At 36.2% G+C, this 11,861-nt stretch overlaps 1 protein-coding gene across 1 annotated transcript in view; it reads right to left on the bottom strand.

The window, feature by feature from the left end:
- Positions 1 to 1,914: 1,914 nt before the first annotated feature.
- Positions 1,915 to 11,861, bottom strand: part of LOC108572300 (solute carrier organic anion transporter family member 3A1) — a 73,925-nt gene continuing 63,978 nt past the window's right edge. Inside the window, exons 5-15 of the mRNA XM_017934500.1 lie at positions 10,265 to 10,403; positions 6,268 to 6,484; positions 6,043 to 6,186; positions 5,336 to 5,551; positions 5,151 to 5,258; positions 4,837 to 5,070; positions 4,173 to 4,715; positions 3,816 to 4,005; positions 3,541 to 3,729; positions 3,308 to 3,459; positions 1,915 to 3,032 (exon numbers count right to left, since the gene is read on the bottom strand). Of these exons, the coding sequence (XP_017789989.1) occupies positions 2,734 to 3,032; positions 3,308 to 3,459; positions 3,541 to 3,729; positions 3,816 to 4,005; positions 4,173 to 4,715; positions 4,837 to 5,070; positions 5,151 to 5,258; positions 5,336 to 5,551; positions 6,043 to 6,186; positions 6,268 to 6,484; positions 10,265 to 10,403 (2,431 nt within the window). The 3' untranslated portion in view covers positions 1,915 to 2,733. The remainder of the gene's footprint in view (positions 3,033 to 3,307; positions 3,460 to 3,540; positions 3,730 to 3,815; positions 4,006 to 4,172; positions 4,716 to 4,836; positions 5,071 to 5,150; positions 5,259 to 5,335; positions 5,552 to 6,042; positions 6,187 to 6,267; positions 6,485 to 10,264; positions 10,404 to 11,861) is intronic.

Genomic DNA, 11,861 nt, shown 5'->3' with positions numbered 1-11,861 from the left:
TATATATATATTTATAATTATAATACGTGTAATCACGTGTTTTTCTTTTTCTTCTCGATTGTTCGTTATAAATCGCTCTAACTATTATATATCCTCTATGTACATGTGTTGCAGCGTCTCGGTGAATGCAATTACTAATTCTTTATTCTGCAATCTCGGATTTTTCACCTCTGACGAAGCTTCGCATAAATTGAATTGAATTTGATTCGACGTGTGTAGTTATCCTTTTTTTTTTAAATTCCGTCTGTCTATACTCTTATTTCTTCTTCTTCATCGTCTTTTTTCCTCCTCATCATCATCATCTTCTTCTTCTTCCTCTTCTTCTTCTCCGTCGTTTGTTTTCTTTCTATTCACAGCACTTTTTTCCCTTTTTGCTTAATTCTCATGTAAACGAGAGGCCCGTCCGTCAAAGTCAATCGTTCGACAAAGAGATTCATATCACAAAGTAGGTATAGTTATACGTAAGTGCTTCGCAATAATTAATCATAGTTAGGAGAGAGATCACCAGGGTCTCGAGAACTTCTCGAACGATCGACTTTACGGACGGTCAACGGTTCGCAAACATTAAAATTGCCTCTAAAATATAATAAATATATGTACATATATAGGTAGCGTGTGACTACGCTTCGAAAAATTGACAGTGACGGGCCAAACAGCGTGCGAGATATATCGTACCTAGGTAAGTGTTTTTTGTTTTAACATAAGTAAATGCTGTGACGACGTCAGCATAATAGTTTCTTATTCATTTCGAGACGGTGTAAAATTAACGCTATATCTGTCCATGTTCCTTTTTTTTTTTTTAATTTAATTTCATAGAAGCATTTGTAGAACGGTTTCGTACCCGAAGCGATAGAGAAAAACGGTTTTCAAATCATCGTCGATTCGTGCAAACGGAGTTGTTGTTGTTTCTTATATAACATCATCATTATCATCATTTCTTAAAACGTTATTTTGTAAAATTTTCTTAATTATCTTTGTTTTCGCTCCTGCTTTCGTTTCTTAGGCTAGGATTTCGTTCATTTTGCACTGATACATATTTATATTTCCGTGTTTTCATTATCTTTCATATCGATTGAATTAAAGGTGCTCTTAACGCCTTATAAAATTTCTTTTCCTGAGTAAGTTTTCATATAGTTCTTTCTCTCTTCTTCTCTTTCTCTTAATATTTTGTCACACGGAAATTAGATACGAGAGGCTTTCAGGTACAAAACAACAAGTAGACTTCCCCCTAACAACGAGTGAGCTAAACGGTGTATAATAAGCCAGAACTTGTCCGGGACGAATCTCAAAGTGTAAGATTTAATTCCAATTAATCCTCGATTTCATATTTCACCAGCATTCTGTTTTCCTTTTTCGTTGCTTGGAAGCATAATTCATTTGACAATTGATTTTACAGAATAGGATACGAAGTAACGCACCCATTACGACGAAAACACAATCGCTCGAACGCTTTTGTTTGTTTTCTTTTTTCTTTTTTTTCTTTAATAATGCTAACGTTCTTTCTGAAAGCTCTTAAAATAGTGTGTCGCTGATACAATAATAATATTTAGAAGAAAAAACATCAGAGATCAATGTGCCGCTTCATTAAAAGCGTGATTCTTCCACCAATAATATAGTTTGGTTTTAGTGGGGAAAAAAGAAAAAGAAGGAATAAAACGTATGCTATTGCGAAGTGTTAAAATAAGTTCGTAAACGAGACAACGCTATTGATCTTCGTCCGTTTGCTTTTTGCGTACTTTTTTTTTTCCTTTAAATCACTACGTTAAATTGACTACTTTTTTTTTTTTACTTCTGAGAAAGCCTAACCACTAGTTATAAAATAAATCGCAGCTCTCAATCTGCAATTATAATGATTTTATTCATTATAGAACGTTAACTCTATCACTTAATTAATTATCTTTAAATATACGTCTGTCTAGTCTTGTATTTCTTAAGGCAGGAATTTTTATATTTACAGTTTTGTCCTTGTTGGCCTTCCTTTCTTTTCCTATTTTTACCCCTTCCATTCTTGTTAAACTGCGCAAGGCTCGTTTTTCATCGGTAAAAAACTCGTTTCAGACAGAGAGGGAATCCTTCAGATCAAGTTACAAAGGTGTCTGTCTGAAACGGGCCTGAACATTTTTCTTTTTACTTTTTTTTTCAACCTATTACATTCCTATTTATTGACATATATATCGCATCGCCGTAAAAATGTACATCCTAGTGATATTAGTTCCTAAAAATAGCCAAACCGTCGAGACAAACCTGTGGCAAATCATTTCGTACGATAAACGATATTCTTCACGCAAATATAACCATTGTAAAAATATTTTCGACTCACCTGTATGCAAGAATATATAGTGTGTGTATAAGATTCACTTATATCTTCAACACAATCTAAATTTGTATCTGACGATATACGGAACGATATAAGATAATTCTTTGTCTTTTAATCTCTTTAAAAAAGTTTATTAGCACCATATATGCATGTATACGGATTGCCCCTTCCCTCTTTTATTCAAAGTCATTGACAACACCCCTACTCCCCTCCCACCCCCTATTAACTGCTTTTCTTCTTTTTTTTTTTGTTAGGATTGCACAAATCAATAATGCACGTACGTTGTACCTCTTTCTATATATATGTATATATGTATTGTGTTAGTTTACCTGCGACCTCAAAACAATTTGCCACAGACTCACATTATCACCACTTTGATATAACTCAATTGCATAGCCTCTAACACGAGATAAACATTAAACGTTCCGTACATGCTTGTCCGATTTACCGGTCAATGGTTTAACTTCCGTGTCCGGCTCTTCCATGGCAAGAGGTGCTTGCCTTGTATCGGGAACTTCAACGTCCATCGCGTTCTTCGAACGATTCCCTGTTTCCGTCGAATCCTGTGTCTGATTCGATGAGCCAGTATCTTCCAGGTTCGTCGACTTCGTAGGCTCTGTAGGCGACGAAATTGAAGACGGCGTGGGCAATTCGGAATTTGGAGAAGTACCGTTACCTTCTCCTATGTTGTGATGATGCGGTTTTTCTTCGAACACTTGAACATTACGAGTGAAATATGAAACATAGGAATGTGTGCTTGGAAATTCTTCGTCCTCAGATTCATCATTTTTTCAGGAAGACGAAGAGCAGCATTTTCAATTACATTGGTCGACGATTATTTTACATAGCGCTCAAATAATATAGCTTCAATGAAATAAATTACAACTACGTGTTGAGAAGGACTAAGAAACGTTGTTTCTCTATTTTCGCAATTTTGCATTAAAGTATCTTAATCTTTATACGATATCAATCTTAAATGGGTATGCTTACGTTTATCAAGGCTGATAATTGACCCCACGAATTCGTTAACAGTGAAAGACGGTGCTTGGTCTTCCATCTGTCTTCTCCTCCTAACTAACCACCAATCAATGAGGAACAATGCCAAAGCTAAAATCTTAATGCCAGCGCATAGTCCAACATATCTACGAGCATATAAAGAAAATTTGAACAGCGTTCTAAATTTCATTCTATAGAATTGCGTACTGATATATCTGTTATACTACCTGTATCGAAATTGTTCGATGTCATAAAGCAAACATCGCCCGCCTTTTTCTCCACATGTGCTTTTCCAAAGTAAGCATGTAGAGTCGATTAAGTTACCAAATAAAATAGGCGCAGGTATATAACCAAACAATCTAAAGATTACAAATTGCATGCCTAAAGCAAACGATCTTTCTTCTTCTGAGACTGACCTGTATCGAAACAGATATTTCAACATATTTAATGATATATAATTTCAATAATAATGAACAGTTAGCAGCGGGAAATTATAGCTTACCGTAATACTATCATTAGTAGAGGCATCTGAGTGATAGCAACAATAAACGTCATAAAGAACAGTAAAATTAAGAAAGGAAATATAGTCCTACATGGCGAAGTACATGGACCAGCAGTAGCTACTGGTACCACCGTCACTTCTGCGAATTCTGGAGCTGCCGGAGGCAACATTGTTAAATTTCCATGTATACCTAAAACATAGATACCCACATTCTAAACCTGTTATCAACAACAAATGCAGTGGTATGCATACGTATTCAGTGGTTAACTTCACATATGTACGTATCACTCTGTATTAAGCATTGAACGTTTTCTCGTAAGTTAATTTACTTGAAAGAAAACATAATTCTACACTTACATGCACAATTAGTGAAATTCGATTTGGAACTGAAGGCAGTGCAACCTGCATGACAAGGGCTAAAGTACGTGAGACCGTTGTTTCCACAGACTGGCTCGACGTCTGTCATTCGACATTCGCAACCAAAGTTGCATGCGGCAGTGAGATTTACTTGAAAAGGCTCCGGGCCTTTTGTGCTGCTGTTAAAGTACGGAATAGTGGTCCCAGCCATTTTCACGTTGTCGCAACCGAGGAAAAAGAGGAGGCCATAGCACACCAGGCATATGATGTTCGAGACGAGAACGAACTGAACCGCGCCCTTCGGTCTTAATTCTAAACGTTTCAGCAAACATCCGCCAAAGAAAATTCCGATACAGGCACCTGGTATCGCTATAGAACCAGTGAACACACTGGCCTGACTCTTTCCTAGGCTGAACTGGGTCTCCAGATATTTTGGCAAGAAAACCACGAATCCGGATACGATCACTAGTTCCATGCAAGCACCTAAACATGTTACCACGTATACTGGATTGCACACCAACCTCCACATACTTCTGGGGATATCTGGAAAGGAAGATACATTGATATTTAACTAAATTAGTAATTTGTAATACATATATTAGAAGTAAAACTTTCTTTGAACAAATGGACATATTTTTGAGATGAAAATTGAAATAAAGTCTACCTTTTACATCTTTGCCATAACCACTATCATCGAGCTTCTCCTTTTTCGGCTCTTTGCATTGCTCTTTCTCTTTTTGCGACGCTGACTTATTTTTCTCAATGATTCGTATCTTTTCCTTCTCGCGTTGCAGTATTTTTGGGAAACTGAAGAATGGAATTGCCACTAGAATGAGGAGTAAACCGCAAAGCAGAAATCCACCCCACCACATGCCAACCCATCTGTGATCACCAGGATCTGTTAACAACCAATTTCAATGTAAAGAATACCTCATAACATATTAATCAAATAAATTCTTCTTAGAACTATCTGATTACCTATACTGATAATTGTTCCAGAAAAGGAATCCATGTGAAATGATAACAAGTAAGCTCCAAGGAGGAAACCTAACACTGGCCCAAAAGCTGCCATGCTATACATACAACCTGAAAATAAATAAGTAACGTTAATTCATACATGTTTTTACTATACTGAAACACTTGAAACTAGTGTACCTTCTTACCAATATACAGTGAAGCACTTTCTGGTCGCACGTGATCATCTATGTAAGTAGTACCAAGGGTGAACAAAGGTGAACCACCACAGCCTAATAATAACTGAGCAAGTACAAATAACATAACAGGACCAGCGGTAGATGGAGATCCCTGAATGCAATTATCACCTCTTAAATTATTGTGTGGTGCCAGAGGCGGTGACGACAAACCAGACGACAAACGACCTGCGAAAAGAATCTTCTCAGTTTCTAATGCCAAATTATTTCTTTTCTCTAAGTTAGACATTTTTTCAACGTTTAACCAATAATTGGATAAAAATAAAGCAGAATATCATCTTATGATAAATATTCCTTGAATGCTGATGATACTTTAAAAAACAAGAAATATATGTTTTAAAAATTAAATTATACACTAAGAATTTTTAGTATTCTCTTTAAATACATATTTCACAAAGGAAGAACAAGCAATAGCACTAATTCTAATAAAAGAATCTAACTACATCTCATAAAATAATATAAAAATTTTCTTTCTTTCTAGTGTCTCTAAATTGAAGTCATCTATTAAAAAAGCATTTTGTGGAAGGATGATTGGTGTGAACAACAACATGCAATATTCTTTTATTTCTATACAGCCAGTAATTAACGAGCAATCCACGAAATTTATGCTGCTCCATATACAAGTGAACCCTTCGTGCTGCAATTCATAAAACATTTACCCAGTCCCATATCTTGTTCGCGCAACGAAACGCCACGACAAATATTGTCGGAGCTAGAGTTGTTCGCAGCCGTCATCAAGTTGGGCTCGGCTGTGAAATGTGGCACCATAAAGATCATCGATCCCAGTCCCATTATGACAGCGCCTGCAATGAAAAGGAAATATTTGATCAACAAACACAAATATGTTCACAGATATTGTTTTTTCTTAATATCGATCATCTTACCAATCGCTATCCAAACAGGTATATGTCTCCGACTGCCGAGATAGCTGACGAAAATGACAGTGATGACATTTCCAATTTCGTAGGAGCTAGCAATGACGCCTGAAAGGCTGGACGGGATTTCGAACCTCTTCTCTATGGTTGTGATCACAGAATTTATGTAACCCGAACTAAGTGCTTGTTGCAGCGTGACGAGAAATGATAAGAGGAATACGAACACCTGGAAAAAATCACCGAGAGGAGAAAATCATGGTTAACGTGTGTAAATGAAACCTTGAGCTGGCGGCCGATGACGAATGTGCCCGCACGTGTAAATTTCATACGTTCGTTGTGTTGTCTTTACGCTATTCCAAGAAGACGCGAGGTAATTCGTAGTTACCGGGCATCGTGATGTCTGTGTTTCAGCCACTTGTGCACACACGCGGATTAAAAATACAGGTGACAAAGTGAGCGGTGTCTAACAGCATGTGTGAAACGTTCCATGTTTTCCAATGCATTTTGGAATCTCAATGTCTGGGAGATTTTTGGATCGTATCTTGTGGACAACGAACGGCTTAATGTATTAGTAATATTTAAGTATTAATGATATCTTAGGAGCATGCAAATAATAAAGAGGCACCAAGAGTGTTAACTAATTTTTTAGTAGTTGAAAAAATCATAAGAATAAATAAAAAAGTGGACCAATTTATATAAGTTTATCAACATTGTATATTTATCAATATTAATATATTTCCTTGTAACTGATGTATGCATCATTAAAGAATAACAGACACAATTAAAAAGTATTTTAATTACCATTGAAAATAATTAATCTCCATTTTGTAAGAATAAGGCGCAATTGCGAACAAAATATTAATATTATTATTTTACAGACTGAAATGATGTATAATAATTTATCATCAAGTATGTAAACTACTTTTCACTTACAGATTAATCAGTTCTTTGTAAAATGAGAATTTTTAGTTGGAAAAGAAAAATTTCACAATATTAGTTATCAGAAACAGTTTTTTAACTGGGACAAAACAAAAGTACCTTTTTACAATGCAACGTTGAATTTATTTATTTAAAGGCTTTCGTTTGTTATATTTGAAAATAGTTCCCAAAAGTTTCGAAGGAAAAGTAGTATCCTTGCCATCGAATCGAACGATAAAACCCGATTAGATAATCAGAAGCTTTATCGATTCCACCATTGTACCCTTGAGTGCATTTTAACTAACGAAGGTAAAACGCTGCATTAACGATGATGAGAACAGGATAAAACGTTTCGCTGATAATCGACGTTCTACGTTTAATAAATCGAAAACAAAAGATACGCAATCGAGTGCAATGCTCAAACACGTATTTCTTTCTGAAAATATTTACTTTTTAACTCTGTGTCATCGACTAATTTGCATCGTTTGTATCGTCTTCGCGATATTAAGAAGAAGAAAAAAAAAAGCAATTTATATAGCAATATCCAAAGAATAAAATTTCCGCAAAGTAGAAACTTTTTGAATATTTCACTTTCTATTTATTTTTATTATTTACTTAATATCTTGCTTCAATTATTTCCATTATCCACTTAATATCTCGCTTCAATATATCTTTTTCATTTATTTAAAGGTTTCGGCCCTTCGACAATACTAAGCTTTCTCCGTTACATTTTAGCATACTTTCTAAAAATTTCAAAGGCAAAGTAATACTCTAACGAGATAAAATTCTGAATAGAGAAGATGGAATTAAATATGGAACTGGGACATGTAACGTGGCCTAACAGGAAGCTAAAGGTATCTGCCAGAATTGTAAAAGCAGAAGCCATGCTTGACGTAATTTGTGGTGGGGGTGAAGTGGCCTTGAACGAGCAGAATCTTCGGTCCAGGCTATAACTGTACCGCTGGCGAAGCAACGAAGTGATATTTCAATAGAGCAAAGTGTACTTTCACGTATTTCAAAAGAGTACTACCTGTTGACAACAATTCTTTACTACTATTAAGCGTATTTCTTTCGTTATTACCATTACAATAGGACGAACATGAAATCTTTGGTATTCAAATGTGAAATTTTAGGAAAAGTCTATTCATATGACTGATTATATTGGTCATTCCGTTAAATCTGCTATTATTATAATGAAAACCAACGTTAGCAATGCTTTTAGAAAATCTTCTTAATTTTTTTATAGTATCACTCTGCAGAATGGACGAAAAAAATTGCCACCTTGAATTTCTCCGGAGCCACGAAAGTTTTTAATTACTAAACCATAACTTAGCAATTAATATTATTAATTATACTGATCACTTCGTTAAATCGCTGTTTTATTATAATAAAATCCAACGTTAGTAATGCTAACGTAATCAGTGCTATTAGAAAATCCCTTCAATTTTTTATAGCATTATTATAGAGAGTGGACCAAGAAAAATTGCCATCTCGAATTTCTCGGGAGCCATGAAAGTGAGAGAAAAATATTTCGACAATATCAAATCGTACCGATTAATATTATTAATTACACTAATCGCCATATTAAATCACTACTGTTACTATAATAAAAACCAAAGTTAGTAGTGAAAATTTAATTTTTTCGTAGCATTATTATACAAGGTGGACCAATAAGAGCTATCACCTTGAATATCTCCGGAAGCACAAAAGTAGAGAACCAACTTTTCGAGTGAAAGAGACCACTATGCGCTCGTAAAACGATTCTTCAAAATGGGCGGAGTACCTTAAGAGCAGCGAAGCTCATTCTCCTTATTTCATTCATCTGATGATAACAGACCTTAACACAAATTCAGAGACCTACAGCGCGAGGTCAATCATGCTCCTAGAAGGACAGTTACAAGGAGTACGATAATATTCACCTGCTCTTGAATGTCTCGCGTACGGATATTACTAGGAGCATCCTGAAAAGTGACATGAGAAAATAAGCACGGTAATGTTAGGTGTGTGTGCCAATCAGTCGTAGTCGAGAATGTCAGGGGAATTCGTTTATCAATTATTTATAATGCCTGCTTCTCTTTTCTATCGCAGAAGCAGCAGCAAGGTTACAACATTGTGCCGATGCCAACGATCAACATTTCGAACGTTGCACCTGAAAGTTTGCTTAAAAGGAAGTTTATGCGATCTAAAAACAATTGGTCTTTGTATTCGTTTTGCCAGCGAGACGTGGCATAACTCACTTCACATCTCCATATTTCGCACACAATTTAGTCGTTTGTAACGATAGGTTGTGCGTGAAAAAAGTGAAGGTGATCTTGAAAAATTATTCGAACAAGGATACAGGTACGGAAGGTCCTTTGAAATCGTCTACGACGAAAACAATTTCTGGTTCAGCCTGTATATTATTCGTGCTCCAGTTATAAAAATATCTGCCTCATTTTCTTTGCAACGATGAATCAAGGTTGAGGAATTTTTCGGTAAATCGAGAGTTTGCTTGATCATTCCCTCAGGAATTACCTAATCTCCTTTGCAAGGGGAAAAACATTTGAATGAAAACCGAAGAAAATTCTGCAGCGACGATATAACGATCTTGCGAAAATGAAAATTGTGGGATGAGAAGCTCTAAAACCTTCCAAGACCCCAAAAGAGCAAGCCTAATTATTCAGATAATCAAATTCACAAATTTAATATTCAAAAGTAAGTATTTCACTTTGCAACCGCAACTACCGTTTAAACAGGAAGATTTTCAAATGTGGCTGCATAAACACCAAGGTCCCAACTTATAGCAAACGCAGCTCTATGGTCGAACCACTTGAAAAAAGCAACGAACAAATCGACAAATACCGAAACTCTCGGTGGAGTAAAAAGATCGCCGATGACGTTGCTACGTTAAGTTTCCTTGCGATGACTTAAAACCTTTCACGGAATGTCAGCAGCATTTCAATGTCGTATCCTTTCGGACGGTGACTCACGATGCCCGGTTTGTACATCCGTATAACAAACACGCGGCTAAATCGACTACCGATCTCGGTTTAAATAAATCATGACACAAGCCGGATACCTACGGCAAACGGAAAGAAGTTTTACGAACCTTTATTCCGGCGAATCTCTGTATAAAAGCCGGCCTACAGCTCAGAATTCCGCAGTCCTTCGAATCCGGATTAAACGGTGGAGTTTGCGCTCTTTCCTTTTCCGTCCTGCGTTCACCGTCCATGCCAACAACAAACATACTTTGAGAATCCTTCGAAGAGCGATCAGATTCTTTGTGTGTGTGTGTGTGTGTGTTTGAAAAAAAAAACAATTTTTCGTTTGCTATAGATCGGAGAGATAAAGTGAGAAGCACGTGGGGTGCAGTTTGACTTAATCGTTTAAACTGTGCAGGAGCGGGGTCAACGAACCTTTTCAATGCTTTTGATATCGTGAAAATTGCTAGCGGAGAAGTTTCAAGTCAATTTCACCTCGTTTTCTTTGGGAACTTTTCTTGCAATTTATGATCAGAGTAATATTTTTTATTATCACTAATTTCTTACTTGATCTCTACTCTGTTATTTAACTCTAGCGCGTTCTCCCGCTCGACTATAAATTTAACCCTTTTAACGCTCATATTTTTCTCAATTTGATTTTTTATTATTTTCTAGGTGTATAGGTACAAGTTTGCCATTTAAGTTTCAGCGTGCTTCGAACCCCGTGACTTGCATTTTTTGCCATAGAATAGAAAAGACAGCGCGATATGAAAAGCGAGAGAAAATAATGAAACGTAATTAACAATAGAGTAAAATTACTACAAGCGTAATAAATGTAAAATAAAAATGACAACTATTTGTAAGACACAAGCTCGAGAGTTAACCTCTTCAGGGACGATTTTCTTAAAGTTAGAAAATATTGATCCAATTTTTTACGTAGTTGCACATTTATATTCATGTTAAATCGATAGCAATTAAACTACTTTCCTTACTTGTGTTTTTCATATTTTCTCTATCGCAAATATTGGAATTTTCGGAAAATCTAAAGGTACACATATGTATGTGTCGGTGTCCCTGAAGAGGTTAAAGGGTTAAATTCTCTAGATGAAAAAAGACCGACAGACCTTATCTCGAAATTTATCAAGAGCAAAGGTGATTTAAAAAAAAATAAAGAACTAGAAAGAGGATGGGTCAAAAGTGACCCGAGGACCGCGCTAGAGTTAATCGATCAACTGCAATTTCATCTAATTCTTCTCGCTGTTATACGAAGTCTCAAGGTAGCATTCATCCGTCGGATTTTACGGCTCGCTAGCTCATCGAGAGCCTTCATCGAGCCTAGTTAGCGTCACTTCAATTCCTTATTCAAAACAAAATTCCTCGCTGATCGTTAGCGTTGTTCTTAAAAGGGAATCCGACTCTCGAGAGCCGCTCGCGTCCTTCTAGCTTCTCAAACACTTTATCCCCCCGAGTGAAATCACTCGGGGAAAAATTCGAACGTTAGAAACCTAACCGCGAGGGCCTCTTTTCAAACCCGATTCGTTTCAATCCTCTCTGCTATTCAGTTCAAAGATTAGGAATGACGATTGTTTCTTGGGGAGAAATTATAATACAGATTAAATATTAGTTACTCGAATTTCACGTGCTAATGTTAATTACAATCGTCTTTTGTTTCTTTCTATTAATCGTACAAATGGTAGGATAAACGTGCCAGGTTTACCTGTCCAC

Source organism: Habropoda laboriosa, unplaced genomic scaffold, assembly GCF_001263275.1.
Source record: "Habropoda laboriosa isolate 0110345459 unplaced genomic scaffold, ASM126327v1 scaffold65, whole genome shotgun sequence".
Classification (NCBI taxonomy): Eukaryota; Metazoa; Arthropoda; class Insecta; order Hymenoptera; family Apidae; genus Habropoda; species Habropoda laboriosa.
Note: the sequence above shows the minus strand (reverse complement) of the source record. Positions and strands in the feature narration are given on the sequence as shown.